The 24,518-nt window shown below is 56.7% G+C and overlaps 1 protein-coding gene across 4 annotated transcripts in view; it reads left to right on the top strand.

Annotated features, from left to right (window-relative positions):
* The window catches only part of CAMSAP1 (calmodulin regulated spectrin associated protein 1), a 47,023-nt gene extending 22,505 nt beyond the window's left edge, over positions 1-24,518 (top strand). The window contains exons 4-18 of one of the 4 annotated variants that reach the window (XM_040225509.1): positions 1,736-1,816; positions 2,715-2,747; positions 4,904-5,045; positions 10,397-10,536; positions 10,626-10,722; positions 12,224-12,380; positions 12,789-12,880; positions 13,715-13,799; positions 14,343-16,692; positions 17,597-17,733; positions 17,835-18,043; positions 18,260-18,362; positions 19,596-19,711; positions 20,166-20,284; positions 22,625-24,518. In XM_040225509.1, coding sequence (XP_040081443.1) covers positions 1,736-1,816; positions 2,715-2,747; positions 4,904-5,045; positions 10,397-10,536; positions 10,626-10,722; positions 12,224-12,380; positions 12,789-12,880; positions 13,715-13,799; positions 14,343-16,692; positions 17,597-17,733; positions 17,835-18,043; positions 18,260-18,362; positions 19,596-19,711; positions 20,166-20,284; positions 22,625-22,927 — 4,164 coding nt within the window. In that variant the 3' untranslated portion in view covers positions 22,928-24,518. Of the gene's footprint in view, positions 1-1,735; positions 1,817-2,714; positions 2,748-4,903; positions 5,046-10,396; positions 10,537-10,625; positions 10,723-12,223; positions 12,381-12,788; positions 12,881-13,714; positions 13,800-14,342; positions 16,693-17,596; positions 17,734-17,834; positions 18,044-18,259; positions 18,363-19,592; positions 19,712-20,165; positions 20,285-22,624 lie in introns of all 4 variants that reach the window. The other 3 variants (XM_040225508.1, XM_040225511.1, XM_040225510.1) reach the window with 3 other exon arrangements.

Here is a 24,518-nt window from a genome sequence, read left to right as displayed (position 1 = left end):
AAGGAATGATGCTAAAGCTGAAACTCCAGTACTTTGGCCACCTCACGCGAAGAGTTGACTCATTGGAAAAGACTGATGCTGGGAGGGATTGGGGGCAGGAGGAGAAGGGGATGACCGAGGATGAGATGGCTGGATGGCATCACCAACTCGATGGATGTGAGTCTGAGTGAACTCCGGGAGTTGGTGATGGACAGGGAGGCCTGGCGTGCTGCGATTCATGGGGTCGCAAAGAGTCGGACACGACTGAGCGACTGAACTGGTGCCATCAGTATGGCTTAGCCAAAGGCATACATGTGTCCCCTCCCTCTGGAACCTCCCTCCCACCTCCCAGCCCAGCCCATCCCTCTAGGTTGTCTCAGAGCACTGGTTGAGCTCCTTGAGTAGCCCAGTGAACTTTTTATACTCTTGTCATATTGAAATTTTTCTTATACTTTTCCTGGCCCTGTTACCATGGTTTTTTGAGGTTGCACCTTGTCAATGGGAAAGTTACTCCACTGACTTGTATAGATCTTCCCAGTGTTGTCACACCTAATGATACAATATCAAAAGCTACATTCATTAACATTGCATCAATCTAGTCAGAAAATCATTTCCATGTTAGGAAGGTAATTTATGGCATAATCAAATTTCCCCAAATTTTTAATTTCTGATGTTTAATTGTGAAAAATTTTAGACATGCAGAAGAGTTGAAAGAACTAGAGAATGTCCTGTGCCCACCACCTAGATTTTATAACTAGTGTTTTTACCATTCTTCCTTTATCACTTATCCACGTATATGTACATTCTAATTTATTTTAGAATTTTTCTATTTTTACTTTTATCTTTTTCTTTTAAAAAACACTTTTTCCAGCTGTCTCAGTGGTCCAGTAGTTAAGAATCCACTATGTAATGCAGCGGGTGTGGGTTTGACCCCTGGTTGGGGAACCAAGATCCCACCTGCCGCAGGAGCAGCTAAGCCTGTGAGATGCAACTGCGGAACCTGTGCGCCGTGACTCCGGAATTCCGTGCGCCACAACTAGAGAATCTGTGTGCCCTAACCAAGATCCCACATGCCTTAACTAAGACCCCTGATGCAGGCAAATAAATAAATATTAAAAAAAAGTTTTTTCCCTGCCCTTGATTTGATTTGTGTGAGTTCCCTTATCTGTGTTCTTTTTTTAACGATAAGACATTCAGTTCTGTGTCATTTCATCTGATCGTAGCTTTGACCACATGCCCGTTAGCCTTGTTTTTTTCTCCATGGTATTATTTTGTAATTTGCCGTTTTGATCTTATCTTTGGGTTAATAATTCCAGAAAAGGGTATTTTTATTTCTGTGCGGTTGTAGCAAGTGCTTCCGGGTGTCTGACGATGGTTGCTGGTGTTCCTTTGGTGTCAGGGAGTGTGCGAGCTCCCGTCGCGTGTCCGGGGCGGGTCTCAGCCAGGCCGTGGCACCGGCGGTGTTCGGTGACGTGGTGCCGCCCGAGCACTGGGGTGAGGCGGGGAGCAGTGCACAGGCCCCAGGGGGCGCCGGGCCTTTCCCCCTCCTCTGTGTCATGGGTCACGGGGTCGGAGTCATAGGTCACGAGGTCTGTGTATTTCCGCAGGTGTGTACTGGTCTAAATACTACCTGTATCTGAGAACCAGAGTTCACACAGGCGAGGTGGGGTCTGGGTTGTGAAGGAGGGACATACACCCCAGTGCTGGAAACCAGTCTCAATTGCCTCCCTAATGCATTTGGTTTCTTCCACTTTAGGTAAATCTTAAAATGAGAGAGATAACAGAGAAAGAAGTTAAGTTAAAACAGCAGTTATTGGAAAGTCCAGCTCATCAAAAGGTAAAGGGTAAATTTCACTTCTCTGGAACGCGCCATTGCCGTAGCTCCTGGTCGTAGAGAATCGTGTCCATGTGGGCTCCTTGCTTGTTCTTCTGTTTCACTTGCCAGGCAGGGAGTGGGTGCCCTGGGGCCCTGCCCTGGTGGCGGGGGCTTGGCAGCCCGCTGCCCTTTTTCCAGGCAGGGGTGGCCTAGTATTGAACTTGTACTTTGGAGGGTGGGGGAACGGAGGGAGGGCGTGAGGGTCACCCGAGGAGAGTTAGCACAGGAGGGGATGTTCCTGGCAGCCAGCAGTCCCCTCGGGGCCCTTGTGGGCCACGCGTCCAGTGAGGGCTTCAGGAGGGTGAAGGTCGCGTGTCCAGTGAAATGAGACGCTTCCATCCTGTTTGTCCCTTTTTTGGGATGGGGGTGCCAAGTGTGTGTGTGATTGAATCCATGTTCCTCCGCGTGTGCACCCCGTGGCTGGCCGAGGCTGCGGTCCCAGGGCTGCGGGTTGAGGGAGCTCCTCTCGCTGCCTCCCGGGCCCTGGCATGCTGTCCGCGGGTCCCTCACCCCGGCCACGCTGTCGTGAGCCCCCCTCCTCAGACGGGCACAGACGGCTTGCGGAGGCCCTCTCTGAGCGGGCCCGGTGCCTGTCCTCTGTGGGGCCCGGCCCAGCGCCTGTCCTCTGCGGGGCCCGGCCCGCACGCCTCCACAGGCCAGTGTCGTGGCGGTGCCTGTGGTGTCCCCTTGTCCCCTGCTGGTGCAGAGCGTCCTGGGCCACGGGCACTGGGCACATCTCGCCTCTTGGCGGCGGCGCACCTCCCGTGTGAGTGTGGCGTGTTACGCGTGTCTTGCCCGTCCTCACGCGGACCTGCCTGCTGACTCCTCTCCTGCCTTCCTTCCCTCGCCTCCTGAGCAGTCTCCCTCCAAGTGGTACTGGAAGTTAGTGCCCGTAAGTGGACCCCGCGTGCACCCGGCCGCCATCAGACAGCCGTCCTCCGCCATCACTTGCTTCCATTTCAGACCGCTCGCGCCTGTGTCTTTGTTTGAGTGTCCTCCCTGGTGGTTTGTTGCACCTCCTGTGGGGCAGGGCTGGCCCGCTCTGGGCAGAGTGGACCGTGGCACGGCCCTCTCAGCTCCAGGGAGGCCTTCTGTAGCCGCCACCCAGAGTGTGGTTTGCCCACTTGCTTAGGTAAACTTGACAGACAGCTTCGTGTTTCTCCTTTGGAGAGGTAGTTTCCTGCTTTATGTGATGAACTTCAGGGTCAGTGGCAGGATTCACTCCCTGTCTGGCAGGTCTCAGCAGGCGTGGCCCGTGGCGTGCTGTGCCGAGTGGCTCTCCCTGGTGGCGAGGGCCCCGGCGACCGTTCTGGAAACAGACCCAGTGTGTACACCGTTTCCCACGCACAAATACTCGGCGCTCCAAGTGGCGCCCTTTAAAATGAAGTTCCAGAGAACAAATCTTTTTGAGGCTCCCTTATTTTTGCCTGTCCCTTTAGTTTAATTGTTTGGATCAAATGGTCCTTAGGATTCGATTATAAAGGAGATACGGTGGATGTAAACTGTCAGTGGGATCTACGTGAAAGAGTCCACTTTGTGGCTGATGGATAATTTCCCTTCTTTGAAAGGTAATAATCACAAAGAAGGGGAAGGCCTATTTTTTTTTGAGTGTTTATATATTTCTTAACTTGTTGAAAAGCGAAGGGCAGAGAGCAAACTGTGAAAGCAGGTCCAAGCGTAGTGAGGCCCGGCAGGCCTGCAGATGCCCCGGAAGGAGGGTGTCAGACGAGACGAGGTCCTCACTGGGAGACGTGGCTGGGAGCAGAGCCCTCGGGGTCTCCTCCAGGGTGCTCGGTCCCCTCGGCGGCTCGAGCACACAGCCTGCTCTTTGGCAGTGGGCTGAGTGTGGGCGGGCCTAGGTCTGGGAGCGGGGCCCCCTCGAGGGGTGGTGGCGGCTCCTGGACCCAAGGGGTCAGCGCTTTCCCCAACGCAGACGCACACCATCTGTCCTCAGTGAGAAACCATCCGCTTTCCTGCATGCTGTGCTCTGCTGTGTGCTGTGTGTGTGCGTGTGGAGGCTGGTCAGGCGCATGCCTTGGGCTGCACGTGGGATCCCCTGGGCCTGGCCCTGGGCGGGAGCCTGCACCAGGCCGAGAAACAAGTTAAACATCCCCATGGAGGCTGGTGGGAGTGGTGTGCATTGCACGGGCCCAGGTGGGGCGTGTTCTGTGCACACGCCGCTGCTGACTGCCTGGCGCTGGCTCTCCCGGGGTCGCTGCCAGGGGCTTTTCCTTGGGTTGATTGACTCTTCTGCGCGGCTTCCGGAAATCCTCCGTGAGCAGCACAGGCTTTGTCCCTCGAGCCGGCACTGTGCTCTTCTACACTGGGGAAAGTGTGGCTGCAGAAATGCCAGGCTTACCGGCACCGCAGGACGTGGTCACCCGGTGGGCGGCCTGTGTGTCCACGCTCCGAGCAAGGCCCAGTTACAGGGCGGCACCTGTGGGCGGGGGAGGCTCCGCTCTGAGCACTTGATCCCTGTCGATAAAGACAGCGGCACAGAAACCTTGGGAAAGGTGCTTATGTTTTTTTAATAGCGCTTCTCGTGCCTTCAGATTCCCGGCTGCCGTGCACCTGCCCGAGGGGCTGGTGAATGGCCGGGCGGCCTTTGTCTGCGCTGCTTCGGGAGTTTCCCAGGTGCCGTGTGAATGCTGCCTTGTGTTTTTCATGACGCCGAGCTGCTGCTGGCTCTGAGAAGGGCCAGTCACGTGGGTCTTCCCGATGTAGGGCGCTCACCACGTAACTTGTTTCTCACCCGTGGACCGTGTGCAGCCCCTGGCAACGTAGGCGTGTGTCCTGCCTCCTTCCCCAGGGTGCCTGGCCTTCAGAGGGAGACGGCCGTGGCGTCCTGAGCAGCTTACCGCGGCCGCCTGCTGTGGCCAGGAAGCCCGGTTCCCTGGGTCTGGACGCGTGTTCCAGGCAGAGGGCGTCACCTGCCTGCGAGGCTTTCGCGCGTGGCTGCCGTTGTTCTGACCGTGGTCCAGCCAGCTGCTGTGGACGCTGGCTGAGCGCCGGCCTCGCACGCAGTGACTGGGCCCCTCTCACCCACAGGTGCGGTACCGCCGGGAGCAGCTGTGCGCGCGGCAGCCGCCCCACTTCCCGCTGCTGGAGGACCTGATGCGCGACGGCAGCCACGGAGCGGCGCTCCTGGCTGTGGTCCACTACTACTGCCCGGGGCAGCTGAAGCTGGACGGTGAGTGTGGCCTGCGCTTCTCGAGGGGATCCGGGGGGCCAGAGGACGTGCGGATAGCCAGTGTAAGCGATGAAGCGGGCGGCGCTCCTGGCCGTGGTCCACTACTCTTGCCCGGGGCAGCTGAAGCTGGACACTGAGTGTGGCCTGCGCTTCCGAGGGAACCCAGGGGGCCGGAGGACGTGCGGAGGGCCAGTGTAAGCGATGAAGTGGGTGGCAGTAACCCCGAGTCCTCAGCGTCGCTGGGGCAGCGCGTGGACGCGTAGATCTGGCAAGAGCATGCCTGGGCCTGGGGCTGGGATACATACGGTAGCGCGTTCCCCATCAGTGACTGGACTTACGTCTCAGGACGGCTAAGAGCCGGTCAGCCCCACTCCAGTCGAGGTAAAGCATCCCGAATGCGGTTTGGGAAGACGAGTGCAGAATCCAGCCTGTGGACACACCGTGAAGGGCGCCCGCAGGCCTGGTGTCGGCGGCATCACTGGGTCGCGTGTGTTGCCGCGGTGCCCGTGCTGGGCCGTGGGGAGAGGCGTGAGTGATGCCCCGAGCAGCACTGACAGGAACAGGGCTGCTGATGTGGGTTTGCTTTGCACCCTCCTCTCTGACGTGGGGCGTGGCGGGGTCGTGAGTTCACGGACGTCCTGACCACTGCTGTGCAGGTAGTGTCTGCCAGGCTTGTGGCTGGCACAGGGGTGACCGTGGCCCCTCCCCAACCCGAGCAGACATGCTGGGCTTGGCAGTTTAAAGCACACAGCTGACAGTGAAAGAGGGGGAGTCAGATTCCGGGAGGGGGTCGCCATCTTTAGTGAAAACCCCTGGATTGGCACCTGATTGCCCTGGGCCTGGTAGGTCTCTGTGCTTGTGGGGCCTGGGCCACCTGCCGTGGGAGCTGTGACCACCATCCTGGGAGGACTGGGGGGCACCCCCTGCTGGCACAACAAAGCCAGGCGGCCTGTCGGACGCCCAGGCCTGCAGCTGAGGGGGATCTTTCAGGGGGTGGTGGGCCACTGGGCTGCATCCTGGGTGGGAAGGAGACAGGTGTGCGGTGAGTTTATGTGAGATCGAGTCAGGACTCGGGAGACTTGGTCTCACTTAGAGTGCCACTGTGCAGGAGTGGGCCACCGCTGGACCCCTGCCCCTGCCCCTGCAGGAAGGCAGCAGGCAGTGGGCGCAGCAGACAGACAGACTTGTGTAGACAGACATCTGACGGAGCACAGAGTTCACCATGAAGACTTCGGGGGAGACGCTGGCGTGGCGCGCTCGTGTGCGCTGGGGTCCCCTGACCCTTGGCACCTTCTGCGGCTCCCTCAGGGCTCACTGGTCCAGTAGTTCTGACTGTGGTTTTGTCCAGCCTGCGTCTCACCTCTCTACCGGGGTCTGGAGATAGACGGAGGTACTAGGAGCAGAGAGCCTGTGGTGTGGATGAAGCACAAGCCCGCAGGAGGAGAGGGTTGAGGCTCACTGCGTCCGTAGCAGAACTTTAGAATGGGGTTTTAAAAGCAACACAGGGTGAGATGACCGGAGGCGCACTTGTGACCTAACTCGTAAGACCGCCTGATGACACAGATGGGGGCAGGAAGGCTGGAGGGGACTCGAGCACACGGGCGCAGGCCCAGGGCTCCAGCTCACTGGGGACCTGCCCTCCTAAACGAGAATGCATGGAGGCATTACAAGAATGGGCTCCATTAAGGCCATAGGAGAAACCTTGACAAGCTTTGTCACAACATGGTAAGATAAGAAATCAGTAACAGAAACGTGCAGAGTTTGTCTCCAAACTGCTAAAATCTTGAACGTGTGGAAACAAAGAACTTACCCTAAAACATTTCACTATCTAACTCGGAGTCACAGGGCTCACCGAGGGCAGGTGTCTTTATCCGTTCAGCTCACTGTCGGATGCTGTCCGGGATAACCTGGTGTTTGGTAGATGTTTGTGGAATAAATGAGCAACGTACATGCCTGAATGCACGGGCCGCAGCTCAGATGGCTTAAAGGGAGACTTGTTGCCTCAGCTCCAGTATTTTGGCCACCTGATGCGAAGAGGCGACTCTTTGGAAAAGACCCTGATGCTGGGAAAGATTGAGGGCAAGATGAGAAGGGGACGACAGAGGATGAGATGGTTGTCTGGCGTCACTGACTCGACGGACGTGAGTCTGAGTGAACTCTGGGAGTTGGTGATGGACAGGGAGGCCTGGCATGCTGCATAGAGACCATGGTGTCGCAAAGAGTCAGACATGACTGAGAGACTGAACTGTTGCCTCAGCGCATGTCCTGTAGAGCAGGGAGTTTAAAAATCAGTATGCCAGGCTGATCTCAGTGCATTTGACCATAACAGAGAAATAAACCAGAAAAAACTGAAGGAAGGAGAATGAAGAGTGGCCTTCTGTCTCTGCTGGTCGGAAATCACCTGAGCACAAGGGGGAGCCAGGCTGAGCTGCAGGTTCTGCCCTGGGGGACGTGCCCCTCGGTGTGGGGGGCAGAGCAGGGGGTGCAGAGGAGGCCGAGCGAGAGCCCCGGGAGCCCCCGGCACCAGGAGCAGGGCGTGAGAGGAGGGGTGCGGGCTTTCCCTCCTGGTGGCAGTCAGGGCCCGGTGTCCGCAGCCGTGCTGCCCCGGGCTCTGTGTCCGGGACACGCTGTGGTCCCTGGGTTCCGGCCTTTCTCCTCTCTTGACACTGCTGCTCTTTGCTTTACGACTGACTGGTGACCGGGCTGCATTGACATCGGTCTCCTGGTCACGCTTTTAACCCCATGGTGGTCGTCAGATGAGAATTCCTGGCCCTGCTTGTTGGCTGGCAGGTCGGCGTTGTGGTGCGGGGGGCCGCTCTCCTTGCGTCGGGATGGCCTCATGGAGTCTCGCTTCTTTCGGCACACTGACCCATTTTCATTCTTTCGCTTTGATTGTCCCAGATTCCTGTGTGTTACCCTTTGCTTCAGCTAAAGCACTGAGAGCTGGGCAGAGGGGCGCAGACGCCGATGCTCTGTGCGAACCTGGCGCCTGGCGTGGCCCACAGACTGTGGGGCAAGCACCACCGGTGAGGGGGGAATGCAGTGGGACCCCACCCCACATGTGTCCAACACCATGCCTTGGATGAAAATCATAAGAGTGGAAAAGCAAAATTTTAAAAACTTGGGGGAAAAAAAGGAAAATATTGTCACGACGTTGGTAATGGGATGGACTGTTTAAATTACAGAATAGCACAAGCACCAGAAAAGATTCCTGCATTTAACCGTGTAAAATACACTGTGGTGACAGAGGGAACATCATAAAGCCGAGCATAAAACATGCACAAAAAATGTTCGGAATAAATATAAGCTGGCAGTGGACTGCCTCGTAACCAGCATACACAAAGAATTCCGACAAATCAGTAGGATTTGAAGAACCCGAGGGGTAATAAGAGCAGGCTTTTCCCAGAAGAGGTGGTCCAGGCGAGCACATGGCCCAGCACAGGGAGGGGCCAGATGCCACGGGCAGGCTGGGGTGTGGCCAGGCCAGATGTGGGCAGCGTAGCTTGTGACCCTTTCTGGAAGGGTTCCCGGTGAAGAGAACATGCATGTTTGTTTTTTCATAATAGTGAAAACTGTGGAATCCTAAGTGAAAGTGAAACTTGTTCTGTTGTGTCCGACTCTTTGCGACCCCACGAACTATACACAGTCCATGGAATTCTCCAGGCCAGAATACTGGAGTGGGTAGCCTTTCCCTTCTCCAGGGGATCTTCCCAACCCAGGGATTGAACCCAGGTCTCCCGCATTGCAGGTGGATTCTTTACCAGCTGAGCCACCAGGGAATCCCGGAATCCTATATAGCCATTGGGAAATTGTGGAAACCGCTTAAAGAGATGGGAATACCATTGTGGGAAAAGACCCTGATGCTAGGAAAGACTGAAGGCAAAAGGAGAAAGGGGGTGGTAGAGGATGAGACAGTTAGATAGCATCACTGACTTAATGGATGTGAGTTTGAGCAAACTCCAGGAGATGGTGGAGAGCAGAGGAGCCTGGCGGGCTACAGTCTGTGGGGCTGAAAAGACTTGGACACGACTTAGTGGCTAAACAACAACAAATACAGCTGTTGAATGACAAAATCTGCTCACATCAGCATAGAACTGTTTAGAGACATGATTCCGGGTCTGGGGGAAATAACAGGCTGCCACCTGCTAGGCATGGCTTGTTGTCGTGAGTGCTGCCTGCAGTCAGCCAGGCGCTGTGTCCATGATTCATGGGGCAGGCCTCACGTGGTGCAGACGCCGCACGCGACAGGTCCCAGGGCTTAGAGGGTGCTGCCTTGGGGCTAGGTGGGTCAGCACTGGGTGCTTTACCGAGAGAAAATAAGATTTGGATCAGAGAAGGAACGATGTTAACATTTGTTCACTTGGTGGAGGGTACCTGGGAGTCTGATCTTTATATTTGTAATATTTCACAATCTGAATTTTAGGGTAAAAGGAACATTTCCTAGCAATATAATTGTTACTCAACTTATGAAAGTTTTCTCTTGAGAATTCACAGTGTTAGGGCATCTCCACGTAGGACAGAATTCGAAGATAAATCCCATTTGTGCGTGAGATTTCTAAATCGTTGAAAATGACTTCTTAGGAGTAAAGTTGTTCTAAAGTAAGTTTCTCAATCCTGTTTGTTTATTTACAGGCAGTTAAGTCGTCAGGACAGCCACTTCTAGTTTAGCCTTGGGTGGTATCTGGGTGTTCTGGTCGCTCCTGAGGGTGGGCCCATATTCCCCTCAAGATCCTGTTGAGTGGCCCAGCGTGGCTGTCCCTGCTGAAATTTTCTGGCTGAGGGTCTGGCATCCTGCAGAACAGCATGAAATGGAACAGTTGTCCTGCTCCGGGTACAGACAGCCAGCAGAGGGAGGCCGAGCTCTGTGGGCCTCCTGTCTTCTGTGACGAGCAGCGTCCCGTACATTCCTGCGGGACGAGCCGGACGTTTCCTGTTTCTGTGCTCCCCTTTCCCACCCGTGGGCATAGCGTCACTGGAAGGACTCAAGGGAGAAGCTTGGTTAAATGTGCACTGACCTTAGGCAGGCAGGTCTTTATAAACTGAAAGGTGATTGTCACAGTTCATGCTTAAAAGGTAAGTAATTTCTGTGTACTTTCTAGATGTTAACAGTTAAATTCAGGTCCTGGAGATTTTCCTTATGTTTTTCTTAGTGTTTTTTTTCTATATTTAGCATTACTTGTAATCACTTGTGATGTTTAATAATGCTTTTTACCTTTTTAAATGTCACCTTTACCTTCAATTAAAATGTGTTTCAGTTGAAACTTGTATACATATTATGCACATGCAGATTTGTGTGCATGCACAAACAGCATGTCTTGATAATAAATTGCAGTTTTCTTTTTATCTATTAGATATATGCTTGAAGGAGGTGACGTCGATGGCTGACAGTCTGTATAACATTCGGCTTCTGAGAGAATTCTCCAATGAATATCTTAACAAATGCTTTTATCTCACCCTAGAAGATATGCTGTATGCCCCTTTAGTGTTGAAGGTAATAATCAGTTATCAAAGCACATTTCTAAAACCACGTGGGAACAAGCTGTTTACTGTGTCCTTGATCTTTTCTGTGTTTTCTTTTAGCCAAATGTTATGGTTTTTATTGCCGAGCTATTCTGGTGGTTTGAGAACGTCAAACCAGATTTTGTCCAGCCCAGGGATGTTCAGGAACTGAAGGATGGTGAGTGGCAGACTTCCATGCATGAGAGTGCTCGGGAGGTGTGCTTACAGGCCCCTGCCTTCATGCCACAGTGGGGTTGAATCAGGGCTTTCTCTAGGAGCACCAGGGGGCTTGACGGGCTGTGAGCAGTCTGCCTCCAAAGCCCAGGTCTGGCCACCAGGACTGGCACTGGCACCATCTTTCTTGGCCGGTGTTCTGGGTGGGAGCAGCTTCAGGCTGGGCCCAACCTCCACCCCTGAGCCCACGGGGGCTTGAGCTGCAGTGTTTACTGAGGTGTTCGGTCGCAGGCTGGGCCCAGCCAACCAGCCGCCCCCTGAGGGTGTGGCTGTAGGGCGCCCTGGTCAGCTCCGTCCCCGGGCCCAGTGAGGAGGCTGCGTGCTAGGGGTCCATGCACCCTCCCTCTTTGCTCTAGTCTGGCTTGTGTCTTTTGATTTTAGTACTTATTTTGTTAAAATACTTGTTTCATTCATTACAAAATAGGCCTCAGTTCAGTTTAGTCGCTCAGTCGTGTCCAACTCTGCAACCCCGTGAGTCGCAGCACGCCAGGCCTCCCTGTCCATCACCAACTCCCAGAGTTCACTCAGACTCACATCCATCGAGTTGGTGATGCCATCCAGCCATCTCATCCTCGGTCATCCCCTTCTCCTCCTGCCCCCAATCCCTCCCAGCATCAAAGTCTTTTCCAATGAGTCAACTCTTCTCATGAGGTGGCCAAAGTACTGGAGTTTCAGCTTTAGCATCATTCCTTCCAAAGAAATCCCAGGGTTGATCTCCTTCAGAATGGACTGGTTGGATCTCCTTGCAGTCCAAGGGACTCTCAAGAGTCTTCTCCACCACCACAGTTCAAAAGCGTCAATTCTTCAGCGCTCAGCCTTCTTCACAGTCCAACTCTCACATCCATACATGACTACTGGAAAAACCATGGCCTTGACTAGATGGACCTTAGTCGGCAAAGTAATGTCTCTGCTTTTGAAATGCTATCTAGGTTGCTCATAACTTTGCTTCCAAGGAGTAAGCGTCTTTTAATTTCATGGCTGCAGTCACTATCTGCAGTGATTCTGGAGCCCAAAAAAATAAATTCTGACACTGTTTCCACTGTTTCCCCATCTATTTCCCATAAAGTGATGGGACCGGATGCCATGATCTTTGTTTTCTGAATGTTGAGCTTTAAGCCAACTTTTTCACTCTCCTCTTTCATGAAGAGGCTTTTTAGTTCCTCTTCACTTTCTGCCATAAGGGTGGTGTCATCTGCATATCTGAGGTTACTGAGATTTCTCCCGGCAATGTTGATTCCAGCTTGTGTTTCTTCCAGTCCAGCGTTTCTCATGATATGCCTAATGACCTTGAAACCAGTTTTTTTTTTTTTTGAGAAGTTTGGTTTCATGTAAAAGTTTTGTTTTTAGTACTTATAGAAATGGATTTTTTTTCTTAAAGATTCTTCTCGCTAGTGTTGTTAGTAGCAGTAAATAACAAGACTATTCCTATAAAATTGTTTTTGCAGCTAAATCAGTGTCGCACCCCAAAAGCAGCCGGCCCCCAGTTCCCATCTCCAATGCCACCAAGCGCAGCTTCCTGGGTGGCCCTGCAGCGGCGAGCCCGGCCGACCTGCAGCCCCCTGCCCCACCGCACCACCTGCAGCTCGGGGAGCCCGAGCCCTCGTAAGTCCGACCCGCCTTCCCCCCCGCTGGTCCGCTGTTACCACTGGGGTCACCTTTCCTCAGGGCGATGGGAAGCTGTGGGGAGTCGGGGGTGAGGACCTCCTCTGTGGGCGCCCCCCAGCCCAGGTGAGCAGCGCAGCCTCAGCACGAACTTGAATTTGCTGTGGAAACTTGAAGCCTGTCGTATGATAGGCCTTGACCAGAGGTCAGTATGTCTCCGAGCTACAGTCCGGATGTTTATCCAAGTTTGAATTCTTGACGTTGTTGGTACATTTTGGGTTCATTTTTACAGTGATAAATTTTTCCGGGAGTGTGAATCTTCTGCAGGTTGGTGTGATTCCTGCTGGTCTGGTTTTGAACTTGAAGATCAGTAGCTGGTAATTTTTCTCTCCCGTCCTCTGTGTTTAGGGGGAAGGGAGCCTCTGCTTTTAGCCCATCACACCCTTTACTGCCACTGAGGCAGAAGCAGCAGAAGACGGTGCAGGGAGAGGACCCCCCAGGTAAGAAGCACCGCCCCCCCCGCCCGCCCATCCCTCTCTCTGGAGGTCATTACATTGTAGTTTCAAAATGAACAGATTCGTCACGATGGAGCGATGTTGGTTAAGAAGACTGGTAGAATGCTTTTTGCATTTTATTGATGTCTCTTAGAATTTATAATCTTTACAGTGACCATATTAAGCCCAATGAATTACATAAAGCATGGCATTACCTTGTGTCAGAAACTTACACTTTGACATTCACTGGTTCTTTTAATTGACATTGACATCACTTATTAAGATAAAGTGAAAGTGAAAGTCACTCAGTCATGTCTAACACTTTGCGGCCCCATGCAAGTCCATGGGATTCTCCACACCAGATTACTAGAGTGGGTGGCCTTTCCCTTCTCCAGGGGATCTTCCCAACCCAGGGATCAAACCCAGGTCTCCTGCATTGCAGGCAGATTCTTTACCAGCTAGTCACCAGGGAAGCCCAAGAATACTGGAGTGAGTAGCCTATCCCTTCTCCAGGGGATCTTCCCGACCCAGGAATCGAACCAGGGTCTCCTGCATTGCAGGCGGATTCTTTACCAGCTGAGCAGCCAGGGAAGCCCATCGTTTATTGATACTGCCGTGTAATTGGCGTTCTCATGATTCATGACCTGGACTGACTTATATGTTACCTATTGTCGAAACTGTGGAAAATTGTGTTGGGATTATTTGCTTCCCTGAGCAGTTTTGGTGTGCTGAGTTATGATGCGTTTCCTTGAGAAGTGGTTATTATATTGAAGGAATTTCAAGTGATATAAAACTGGTTACTTAATGCTGAGTTCACTCACTGTTTTCTCCAAACCACAGACCAGCGACACCGATCCAGTTCCTTAACCCGAGCCGACAGTCAGCCCCGAGGAGCAGCCATAGCATGGACGGAAAAAAAAAACAGGTGACCTGTCCACGTTTCCAAATATGTTTCTGCTGGAAATGTTGGTTAGTCTAACAGAGCAGTGCCCCAGATGGGGTCCAGAGTATATCCACAGCAATGCTGCTTTCAGTCTTCAGAGGCCCTGGGTGGTGTGGGGTCACAGCAGCCTGACTCAGGCAGACCCGATGATCCAGCCAGGGGCGCAGCGGAGGCCGCTCCTTACGCTCTGCCCTGGCTTGTTTTAGAAAACACGGCCACAGCTCATGTAATGGATTTCTTACCGGAATTTTTAATTGTTTTCAAAACGTCTCAGCTCGAATTCCTAGGGCAGTACATATAGACTCATATTGACGGATCCATGAAAGTGCGTTGGAATCCTCAGCGTGGTCAAGGGGAGCTGGGCCAGAGTGTCAGGATTGCTGAGCTGAAAGGCTCCTGGCTTTCCTTTGCCCAGGAGAGAGCTGTTCATGTGTTGTCCTGTGTGTAAGAGTAGGGTTCTCTCTCGTGACTTGTGTTCTCGTCAGAGGCGTGACGTGTCCTGTGACCTCTCTCCCCACGTTGCAGGCCTGTGTCTCAGCCGGCGCCCTTCGCCCTCCACCACACCGCGAGCTGTGACATGGACCCCGGCGGTGGCGACAGCGTCAGCCTGGCCCGCTCGATCAGCAAGGACAGCCTGGCCTCCAGCGTCGTCCACCTGACCCCGCAAAACCAGCCCCAGCCCGCAGCCCTCAGGACTGACGGGAGGAGCCTCCTGAGCAACGTTGACATTGAGGACGAAGATGAGGAACTCCTGGCCATCGTGAGGACGGACATGGCTCGCCAGGGCGGTGACCCTGGCCCGATGGCCGGTGCCAGGTCTCCCCAGAGACTAGCAGACGCCTTCGAAAGTAAGCCCGACAGCTTCTTCCTGGAGCCATTGATGCCGGCTGTGCTCAGGCCAGCCAAGGAGAAGCAGGTGGTCACCAAGGAGGACGAATGTGGAGAGGGGCGGCCCCGGGCCTTCACGTCCAGGAGGTCTGGCGATAGCCACCAGCCTCTGGGGCGGAAGAAGGCGCCTGGCAGTCACGTCGCTCGGGACTTGAACAGGACTTTCACCCCCATCTCCTGTTCAGAGATGTCTGCGGGCTTTGACGCTGTGCCTGCTGAGGTGGGGCCCCAGGTGGCGGGGGACACGCATGGTGGGCCTCTGGCTGGCAGCGGTTTTGACCCATCGTCTCAGGGACGGTCCGCCGACGGCTTCTTCCTTCATGTAGGCAGAGCCGACAAGGACGCGGAAGGCAGGCTCTACCTGAGCTGCGCGCGGAGCCCCAGTGCCCTTGGCCCGGACACCTGGGCTGTCCTGCGGCAGGACTCTGACTCGGACGTCGCAGACCTGGACGAGGCCGAGCAGGACTTTGCCAGCGAGGAGCACCCCGCGGCGAGGGCCGGGTACGGCGGGGAGGAGGAGTCCGCGAAGCTGCAGGAGGACCTGCAGGTGAAGGAGCACGACGACAAGGACGACGCCAGCGGTCGCTCCAGCCCGTGCCTGAGCACCGTCTCCCAGGCCAGCAGCGCGTCCATGGCCAGCGGGAGCGCAAAGATGACCAGCTTTGCCGAGAGGAAGCTCCAGCGGCTCAACAGCTGTGAGACCAAGTCGAGCGCGAGCAGCTCCCAGAAGACCACGCCCGATGCCTCGGAGAGCTGCCCGGCCCCGCTGACCACGTGGAAGCAGAGGCGGGAGCAGAGCCCGAGCCGGTCGGGCGGGGACCACGCCAGCCTGCTGGCCTCGGAGCTGCTGCAGCTGCACATGCAGCTGGAGGAGAAGCGCAGGGCCATCGAGGCGCAGAAGAAGAAGGTGGAGGCGCTGTCGGCGCGGCAGCGGCTGCAGCTGGGCAAGGCGGCCTTCCTGCACGTGGTCAAGAAGGGCCGGGCCGACGCTGCCCAGCAGCCGCTGAAAGCAGGGTCCCTCACAGGGGAGCACGCCCAGCACAACGGGGACGACTTCCTCGGCAAGGAGGAGGGCCGGGGAGCGCTGCTGGGGTCTCCGGACGTGGACGGGGAGGGCCTGGCTCTCGTCCAGCCGCATAAAGCCCGGGACCCTGCCGGCCTCCCCGAGCTGGAGCGTGGCAAGGCGCTGTCGGCGGTGCTCCTGGAGGACGCTGAGGGCGTGGACGTGGGCGAGTGCGACCTGTCCATCGAGAAGCTAAACGAGACCATCAGCACGCTGCAGCAGGCCATCCTCAGGATCTCCCAGCAGCAGGAGCAGCTGCTGCTCAAGTCCCCCACGATGCCCTCACCCGGGCCCCGCAGTGGCTCCCAGGACCCCAAGGCCAAGGCGGCCATCCACTTTGTTGAGCCACTCTCTCCAACGGCCCTGACCGGTCACCGCAAGCCCCCTCGCCTCGGTCAGGGCCGGAATGCCCGGTCAGGGAGACCGGCTGAGCTGAAGGTGCCGAAGGAGCGACAGCAGGGTTCCTCTCGGAGCAAGACCCCCACCCCTGGCCTCGAGACCGCCCCACACTTGCGGTCCTTCCTGCCTCGGACGCCCCCGGAGCCGGGCTGGGACGGGCTCAGTGAGCCCGGGAGTGAGGCTGCAGAGAAGTGCGTCTTTGACAGCTATCGACTGCACGACGAGAGCAACCAGCGAACACTTGTCCTATCGTCCTCCCGAGACGCCAACGTCTTGTCCGAGCAGGGGGGCTTCAGGGAGGGGCTGGAAGGCAGTGTGAAGGAGGCGGGGCTCAGCACCCTGACCGCACCTGGGAAGGAGAACGTGCCATTGGACGAGCCCCCGCGCAGCAAGACCAGCCTCATCGAGGTGGACCTCTCTGACCTGAAGGCCCCTGACGAGGACGGGGAAACAGAAGGCCAGGACAGCTCTGTGGACCTCGGCAGCGAGGGGGACCAGAAGCCAGGGGTTGGCTTCTTCTTCAAGGTAAAGGCTGGCGGCATCCACGTCCCGCGGTGGCCAGGCCATCACCCACCCTGGTCGTGAGGAGCCGCTGCTGCAGAGGCTGGGCGTAGAGGGGGGTGCCTGTGTGGCCTCCTGGCTGCAAGGTCTCCACAAGGCCCCGGCTCTCCCAGGGCAGCTGGCTGCACGCCAGCAGAGCTGCTCCTCGGGCCCCGAAGCAGGAGCTCTGTGTGGCTTTGACGTGTCACGAGGTGACTTCCTCGTGGTGGTTTTCCGACCACGTAAGAATGAAAAGCACTCTTAGTTCAAAGGCTCCGCAGAGCAGGTGGTGTTTGGCCTTTGGGCTGAGGTTGGCTTCTCCTTGTTGCAGTCTGGGCAGGTGGAGAAGCTTCAGGAAACATCCTGGAGCTTTTTCTTCAGGAGGAGAGGGCAGTGAGCGGTGAGACTCCTCTCTGTCTTGAGAGCATCTCCTCTGTCCTGGCCCTCGGCAGCTGACACCAACGGAGCGGCGAGGGCCATCTCGTCAGGACACAGGCCCCTGCTTGGCGATCGTGCGCTTCAGTTGTAAACACACTTTAGCTCCTGTTGTGGGAACGAGTGTGTGGGTTTCGGGCAAATAGAGTCAGCGTCTGCACACTGAATGCTTTTGGAACGGCGCGGCTTGTTTCCTATTTGCTGGCACCTCTAAAGGGGTGCTCCTTCCTCAGTTAGAAAGAGTAAGGAAGCGTCTGGGCTGCGCTTCCTGTTCGCGGTGCATTAAGTGTGCCCAGGGCTCACGGTGCCGGGGCCCCCGCGAGGGTCCGTCCCAGCTTCTCATAGGTGACTGCAGACGTCCTGTCTGTACCTTTAGGGCGGGGCCGGGGCGTGACCATGCTGGGGGTCCCCAGAGGGTCCGTCCGGCTGCTCATAGGTGACATCTGCTTTGCAGGACGAGCAAAAGGCGGACGATGAGCTTGCCAAGAAGCGGGCAGCCTTTCTCCTGAAGCAACAGCGCAAGGCCGAGGAGGCCCGCGTGCGGAGGCAGCAGCTGGAGGCGGAGGTCGAGCTCAAGAGAGACGAGGCGCGGTAGGTGACTGAGGCGCCTGCCTGCCGGGTCTGTCATGCCCCCTGCCCCCGGATTCTGGGCACTGGCGTGAGCAGGACGCCCTGGCCGGTCCTTCCCACAGGCGTAAAGCGGAGGAAGACCGGATCCGCAAGGAGGAGGAGAAGGCGCGGCGGGAGCTGATCAAGCAGGAGTACCTGCGGCGGAAGCAGCAGCAGATCCTGGAGGAGCAGGGCCTGGGCAAGCCCAAGGCCAGGCCCAGGAAGCCGCGGCCCAAGTCCGTCCACCGGGAGGAGCCAGGCAGCGACCTGGGACCCAAGAGCGCCTCCCCCCGTAAGCAGGGCCAGGGGTGGCGTGCGGGCCCTGCCCCCTCCGCTCCCCGCTGCCCCTCCGGCTGTCAGCTCCCACTTCCATTCTCCAAAGTTGGGGCCGAGCACTGGCATCCTCAGGTGCTGAGAGGCGGCGGGCCGGCCCTTCCCACCCCCGTACAGACGGCTGGTGTGGGGGACGCGTGTCTCACGGAAGCGCGCCTTGTCTTGTCTCCGGCAGCTGATAACCTGAGCCGGGCCCAGTCGGGCTCCAGCCTGTCGTTGGCCTCCGCAGCGACGACAGAGCCCGAGAGTGTGCATTCGGGGGGCACGCCTTCGCAGCGGTGAGCAGGCGGGGTACCGCGGGGGTGCTGTGCAGTGTGGGGGGTGGGCCGTCCGGCTGGCCCTGGGGTAGCTCAGAGCCGCGGCAGTGCCATCATCACAGGAGCTAATCCCTGTCGCCCAGGCTCACCCGCTGCTAAGATGGTTTTGTGTTTGTCTGTCTCTGTCCCCTTGTTCTCCCAGCCCTGGACATGTTTTCGTTTGTGACCTTTTGAGAGTAGTAAGTTGATGACGTTTCTCCTGAAACAGTTGAGAGCGCGTGTCTCTGAGCAGGGCGTTGCCTCTCGTCACCACGGTCATAGGCCAGCACTGCTCCTCCTGTGAGCCCAGGCCCGTGTGGGACGCGGTCCCGCTGAGTCCTTGTGCCCATTCCCGGGAACGGGGCCCGCCCCTCGGCAGGTTTCCCCCGCTCCAGTCCAGCCTGTGCGTCTCTGCCCAGGGCCCCGCGGAGAGGGGCTTGTGCATTTCCCAGGGCGGCCCGTCGTATGGGTCGCCTTGATGTGGGCTAAGGTGCTGTTCCCAGGGGCACTGGCATTTCCCTTTCTGATTAAGGAGTGAGTCAGGAGGAGGAGGTTTTGGGGAGGCTGTCGAAGGCGCTGACCGCCCACAGGCCTCAGCAGCCCCCGCGGGTCTCTGTCCACGCTGCCCCCACACTGGGGTCGGCCTCCTGGCAGGCAGGTCCCCGCTGTCCTGCCTTGCCGCACCTCCAGGGGCTTCTTGACGCCTCCCAGGGACCCTGGACTCCGGTTAGAACTTTGCTCAGGCGGTCAGTTACCGGGACTGAATTCAGGATTTGCCCACACCTGCCTCTTGGCACGAGTGTGTCCCGCTCAGTGGAGGTGGCCCAAGGGCCATGGCTGGGGACTCCGCCCACCAGGCCCCTTCTTCCCCTGGTCCGTCCCTTGTCGGGTGGCAGCAGCGATGTCTGGGCCCTGGTCACCTGGCTCTCACAGCAGCAGGGCAGGTGCTGCCCTCCTGCTCTGCGGCGCCACCTGAGGGTGGCCCTCCCTACCCAGGCCCCTTGGTAGCCTGGGCTTGGTTCTGTCCCTGATGCCATGTTTTCCTGGGGCAGACTGGCCGTGCTCCCCGCTGCTGCCGCAGCTGCCAGCCCTTCCTGTGCCGGCGGTGCAGCCTGGCCCGTTTCAGGGTGGCGTCCCACCAGCCGGCACCAGTTGCGGGCGAGAGAAGGTGTGCCTGCCACCCTCCCATCGCTGCCCCGTCCCCCTTCCCAGCAGAGTCGAGTCCCTGGAAGCCTTGCCTGTGCTGAGCCGCAACCCCAGCAGGAGCACCGACAGAGACTGGGAGACGGCGTCCGCCGCGTCCTCACTCGCCTCCGTGGCTGAGTACACAGGTGACAGCCTTGCGCTTGGGGCACGGCACCCAGCCGTGTCCTGCGGAGAGGGCGCGGCCTGGGAAGGGAGGGCACGGCCCTGGAGTGGCGCACCTTTGCCCCTGCCCTGCTCATGGCTCACTGTGTGTCCTGGGCACGTAGGAACCCCACGCTGCTAAGGGTTTAAAGTCCTGCTTTTGTGTTTTCTGTGTATCAAAGAAACGGAAATTAGAAAAGGAGTAAGTTATTACTTACTTTAACCTTTTCCTCAGTTTATTTAAAATCTATAACTTAGAATTCTCTCATTGATTTGAATTGGCTGTTACTCTGCGTTTTCAGAAAGTTATAAACACTCCTAATTTAGCCTGTCTGCTGCTTGGTTTTATAAGATTGTTGCCTTTTGTGTGTGTGTGTGCGCGCGCGCGTACGCATGCCACAGATACTCACTTTGCACATCTTGGCCTGCTTTTCACAGGTCCCAAGCTGTTTAAGGAGCCCAGCAGCAAATCCAACAAGCCAATCATTCACAACGCTATATCCCATTGCTGTCTGGCAGGAAAAGTAAACGAACCTCACAAAAATTCAATATTAGAGGCAAGTATCAAAGTCTCACACCTAAGTTTTCATGTAGGGGAAGTGTGTTTGTGAATGAAGGTTTTCCCTAGAGGGGAGAATCCTGATGGCTGACAGAAGAGGCCGCTGTCTCACATGCATGTGGTCAGGTGTGGGGCACACAGTCCTGTCTGCTCACGCCACTCGGCGTGCTGTGACCCTCACTTTCAGCAGACCTCGGATCAGCAGGACAGAGGCCGCACTGGGGTCGGGCAGGAGCCTGGGGCAGGCGCCCGGGTGGGGAGCGGGAGGCGGGCGGGGCTTCTTGCAGGGAAGCCAGCAGACTCAGCATGCTGTTTAGTCGGGGGAGGTCTTCGAGCGTCATAGGCAGTGTCAGGGTGGAGACAGGGGGCCCAGCTCTATACTGGGGCCGCTGGAGAAATGGAAGTTTGGGGCAAAATGCTGGTTATTTGTGTCCCCTTGATGCTTCCTCCCCGGGGGCCACAGGCCTCAGTCACTCTTCATGGTGAGTGGTGGTGGTCTCAGCAGGTGGACAGTCCGGACAGAGGGTTCAGGTTAGGACTGGGTGCGTGCCTGTAGCCTCACGGAGGCTCTGGCTGGGGCCCCTGCTGGGGTGGGGCTCCTCTGCACCCCAGGTCACCAGCTCCTCAGCTGCCGGCGGGTCCGAGGTGGCCCCGTAGTGGGCACCCACGGGCCATGCTGCCAGCTCGGCTCGGATGTCACAATGTGCAGATGGCCACAGGCCGGCCAGAGGGCAGCTCGGCCCCCAGAAGCCTGTCCACAAAAGCAGTTAGACTGATTCTGACTGGGGCTGTGGTCAGACGGTGATGAACGGTCTGGAAAGAGTGGAGGGGGCAGCATTGGGCTCCAGGGCAGCTGCGGCAGGCTGGTCAGCCAGCAGGGTCTCACTGGAAGGGGTCGTTGAGCAGAGGCCTGGAGTTGGGAGGGGTGCCGTGCAGGTTTGGGGGCTCCCTAGGCTCCAGGTGGGACTGATCCCCCAGTTTGGGCTGGAGCCAGGGAGCTTGGAGTCAGAGGTCAAGGGGTCACTACTTTAAGGCCTCTGGGGAGTGGCCGCGTGGGCTGCCAGCCTGGGACAGACCGCGTGAGGGTGGGGCGCGGCGGGAGGGCCTGGAGACTGCTCTGCCTCCAGTTCGGCTCGTATTCAGACACAGCTTTTACATTGTTGAAGTTGCTGGGATTTTGCGTTTTACTCTTAATTTTATAAGTATGTGAATTTATTTAAAATAATAGGAAGCCTTTTAGATACTGAGAAGAATAGTATCTATTTGTGAAAAATCAGGTTTTTATAAACAAAAATAGCGGGAGGAGGGGCATTGTTTTGTGTCACAGGGATCTTCTTAGCCCCTGGCTTCCCCTGCCTCTGCGCGTAGTCTCAGGGGTCCCGCAGCCGCTGGAGAGCTCCAGTGAACAGGGCGGCAGGGGGGCCAGATGAGGCCTGAGAGGGACGGGGAGGTGTCCTCACGGTGAGCGGAGACTCTCGGAGGGTGTCGGCACCCCGGAGCAGGCTCAGAGAGCTGTAGGGTAGGAAGCCAAGCATTCTCAAGTGCGAGCGGTGTCGGGCAACATGTTTTTGCGGTAACGACGTTCTGAGGTTGAGAGCCCGGTGCGGCAGACACCGTAACAAGGAAGGACTGTCACCCCTGCTCCAGGTCCGTTCTGTGACAGCGCTGGCGAGGGACACGTCTCCCAGCGTGAAGCCCCCTGTAGCGGCGTCAGGGCTGCGTTCCCAGGGCTGCAGTCAGGGCCAGTCTAGCTCCTGGACCGGGGCCGCTCCCGACGCTGCTGCCCTGGCCCCCAGCTCTGCAGTCCCCTCAGCGTTTGCCTGCGCTGGTGGTGTCACTTGCAGGGGCTCATCCCGAGGCGGACCTTGGGTGGCGTCTCTCATTGGCAGGATGACAAGTCCATCCAAGGGGCAGTACCTGTGGTGCCTCAGTCCTTTCTGCGCCTGAAGCGCGGTCCCATTTCTCTGCAGACCAGGGCTTGTCCGTCCGTCTGCTGAGGGCCTTCTGGGCAGCGTCAGCCTTTGATCGTTGTGAATAATGCTGCTGGAGACGTCTGTGCACAAGTTTTCCCTGAATGCGTGTTTTAATTCCTCTGGAGTGCATCCCTGAGAAAAGAGCTGCTGAGTCCCGTGGTGACTGGGTGTTCCAGCTTCCGAACACCTGCCTGACTCGTTTCCATGGCGGCTGCGCCCTCCCCTCTGGCAGTGGGGAACAGGGCCCATTGCCTCTCGTCCGCTCTGGCACTTGTCTAGCCTGGCGGGTGAGCGGGCGGTGGGTGCAGGGTCTGACTGTGGGGGCTCACAACTCCGTGTCTCCCCCCTTCACACCCCACACGCAGGAGCTGGAGAAGTGTGACGCCAACCACTACATCATCCTGTTCCGGGATGCTGGCTGCCAGTTCCGGGCTCTCTACTGCTACTACCCCGACACCGAGGAGATCTGCAAACTGACGGGCACCGGGCCCAAGAGTATCGCCAAGAAGATGATCGACAAGCTGTACAAGTACAGCTCGGACCGGAAGCAGTTCAGCCTCATCCCGGCTAAGACCATGTCGGTCAGCGTGGACGCGCTCACCATCCACAACCACCTGTGGCAGCCCAAGCGGCCCTCGGCGCCAAAGAAGACGCAGACTCGCAAATGACCCCGGCGAGGTGGAGTCTGCGGACGCACCGGCCAGGTTGATATTTATTACTTTCTTCCTTTTGGGTACGAAGTGTGCAGAATCACAGACCTTTTTCAAAGAGGCTTCTAGATGACAAGAGAAAACCCCTCCCTGAGCTCCCGGCACCAGGACGGCAGGTGGAGCCGGGGTGGAACGGCCCGATCCGTCCCAGCGGTCGCCCCGTCCCTGCTGCTTGGAGGTTCCTGGCCGGGGCGTGTCCCAGAGCTGCCGGCAGCAGGGTCCTTTTACTTGAAGTTCTCCTTCAGTGTAAATTAAAGTGATCTCCTTGGCTTCCTCGCCTCCCCCTCATCCCTTCTTGCACATGGCCTGACCCCGCTCCTGCTGGCTGGCTGTGACCGTGCAGGATCGCAGGATTGAGACCTGGTCTCGGGTCAGGGTGTTTGAATGTCTGTAGGAAAGGAGTTCATGGTGGGGAGTTGTTTTCATTTGAGAAATTGTATAATATTTATTGATTGTGTCTACTGCCAACGTTTATATCCAATTCTAAGATTTCTGGAAAAAAAAAATTCTTGTTTCTTGCTGCTCAGAAAAAGTTTACTGAAAATAGCAGTTCCCTAAAAGCACTGAAATCTGCGGTCTGTCTTCTGCTAGAATAACGTTTACAAACAAGCGCGGCGGGCTCCCCGCCACGCAGTCGCGAGGGAGGCATGGTACTCCGCTGGCGTCCGCCCGGCTGGAGGCGGGCGAGCCGCACCAGCACAGCCCTCGCCCGGTACATTGGGGGTGGCACGCCCATGATTGTTCACTTTAATAAAGACAGATTTTTTTGGTAAAGTAGAATATTTTTTACTCTGAGCATGTTTCTCTTAAAAAGGTGATGATGCACTTAAGCTGACAGTTCTTTCTAGTGTTTTTATCACTTCCTCACTCGTCCCGTCCCGATCCTGGCTTCTGGAAGAGCTTCGGGCCCACCGGGGAGCTTGCGGTTCTCCGTGTCGATGGAGCGTTTGGTCGCGTCGCCTGTTCAAACACAAAGTGGTCATTGGCAGCTGTCCGGGAACCACAAGTCCACAGGGCGCTCCGGTGCGCCTCCCGACGGTGGGCCTGGTGCTCCTGCCGGCCCCCGGTGCTTCTCGGGACCAGACCTTCGGGCGCGGCCTGCACACGTGCTGCCCGTGCACCTGATCCGCTGACCCGACCGCCGGGACTTTCTGGAGTCACTTATTTAGTTTTGCACATTTTTTTTTTTTCCTTGGGAGTGTTACTTGAATCTATCTCAAAACTGCAGAAAGAAAAAAAAAACTGAAGCTTGACAGAAAAAGTTAAGACACGCAAACTGGTAATTCCAACGCAAAGGGGAGTGACCGTGTCCACGAGCACGGAGGGGACGCGGCGGCCTCGCCCTGCCCAGTTGGGTCTTCTGTACATAGGTAGGCCTGTGCGGTTTCTCCAGTGCTGAGTGTTGAAACAGTCCTGAGTGAACTCCTGTGACATGCCGTTCACACGTGTGCTTTATTTCTCACTGTATGTTTGATAATTATATTATTATATTTATTTTAAGAAAGCACTAAAATGTAATAAAGTACTTAACTAATTTGCTTTTTATGGC

The sequence above is a fragment of the Oryx dammah genome, unplaced genomic scaffold (genome assembly GCF_014754425.2).
Source record: "Oryx dammah isolate SB20612 unplaced genomic scaffold, SCBI_Odam_1.1 HiC_scaffold_25, whole genome shotgun sequence".
Lineage (NCBI taxonomy): Eukaryota > Metazoa > Chordata > Mammalia > Artiodactyla > Bovidae > Oryx > Oryx dammah.
The sequence above is the reverse complement of the archived record's forward strand: the minus strand, read 5'-3'. Positions and strand labels throughout refer to the sequence as shown.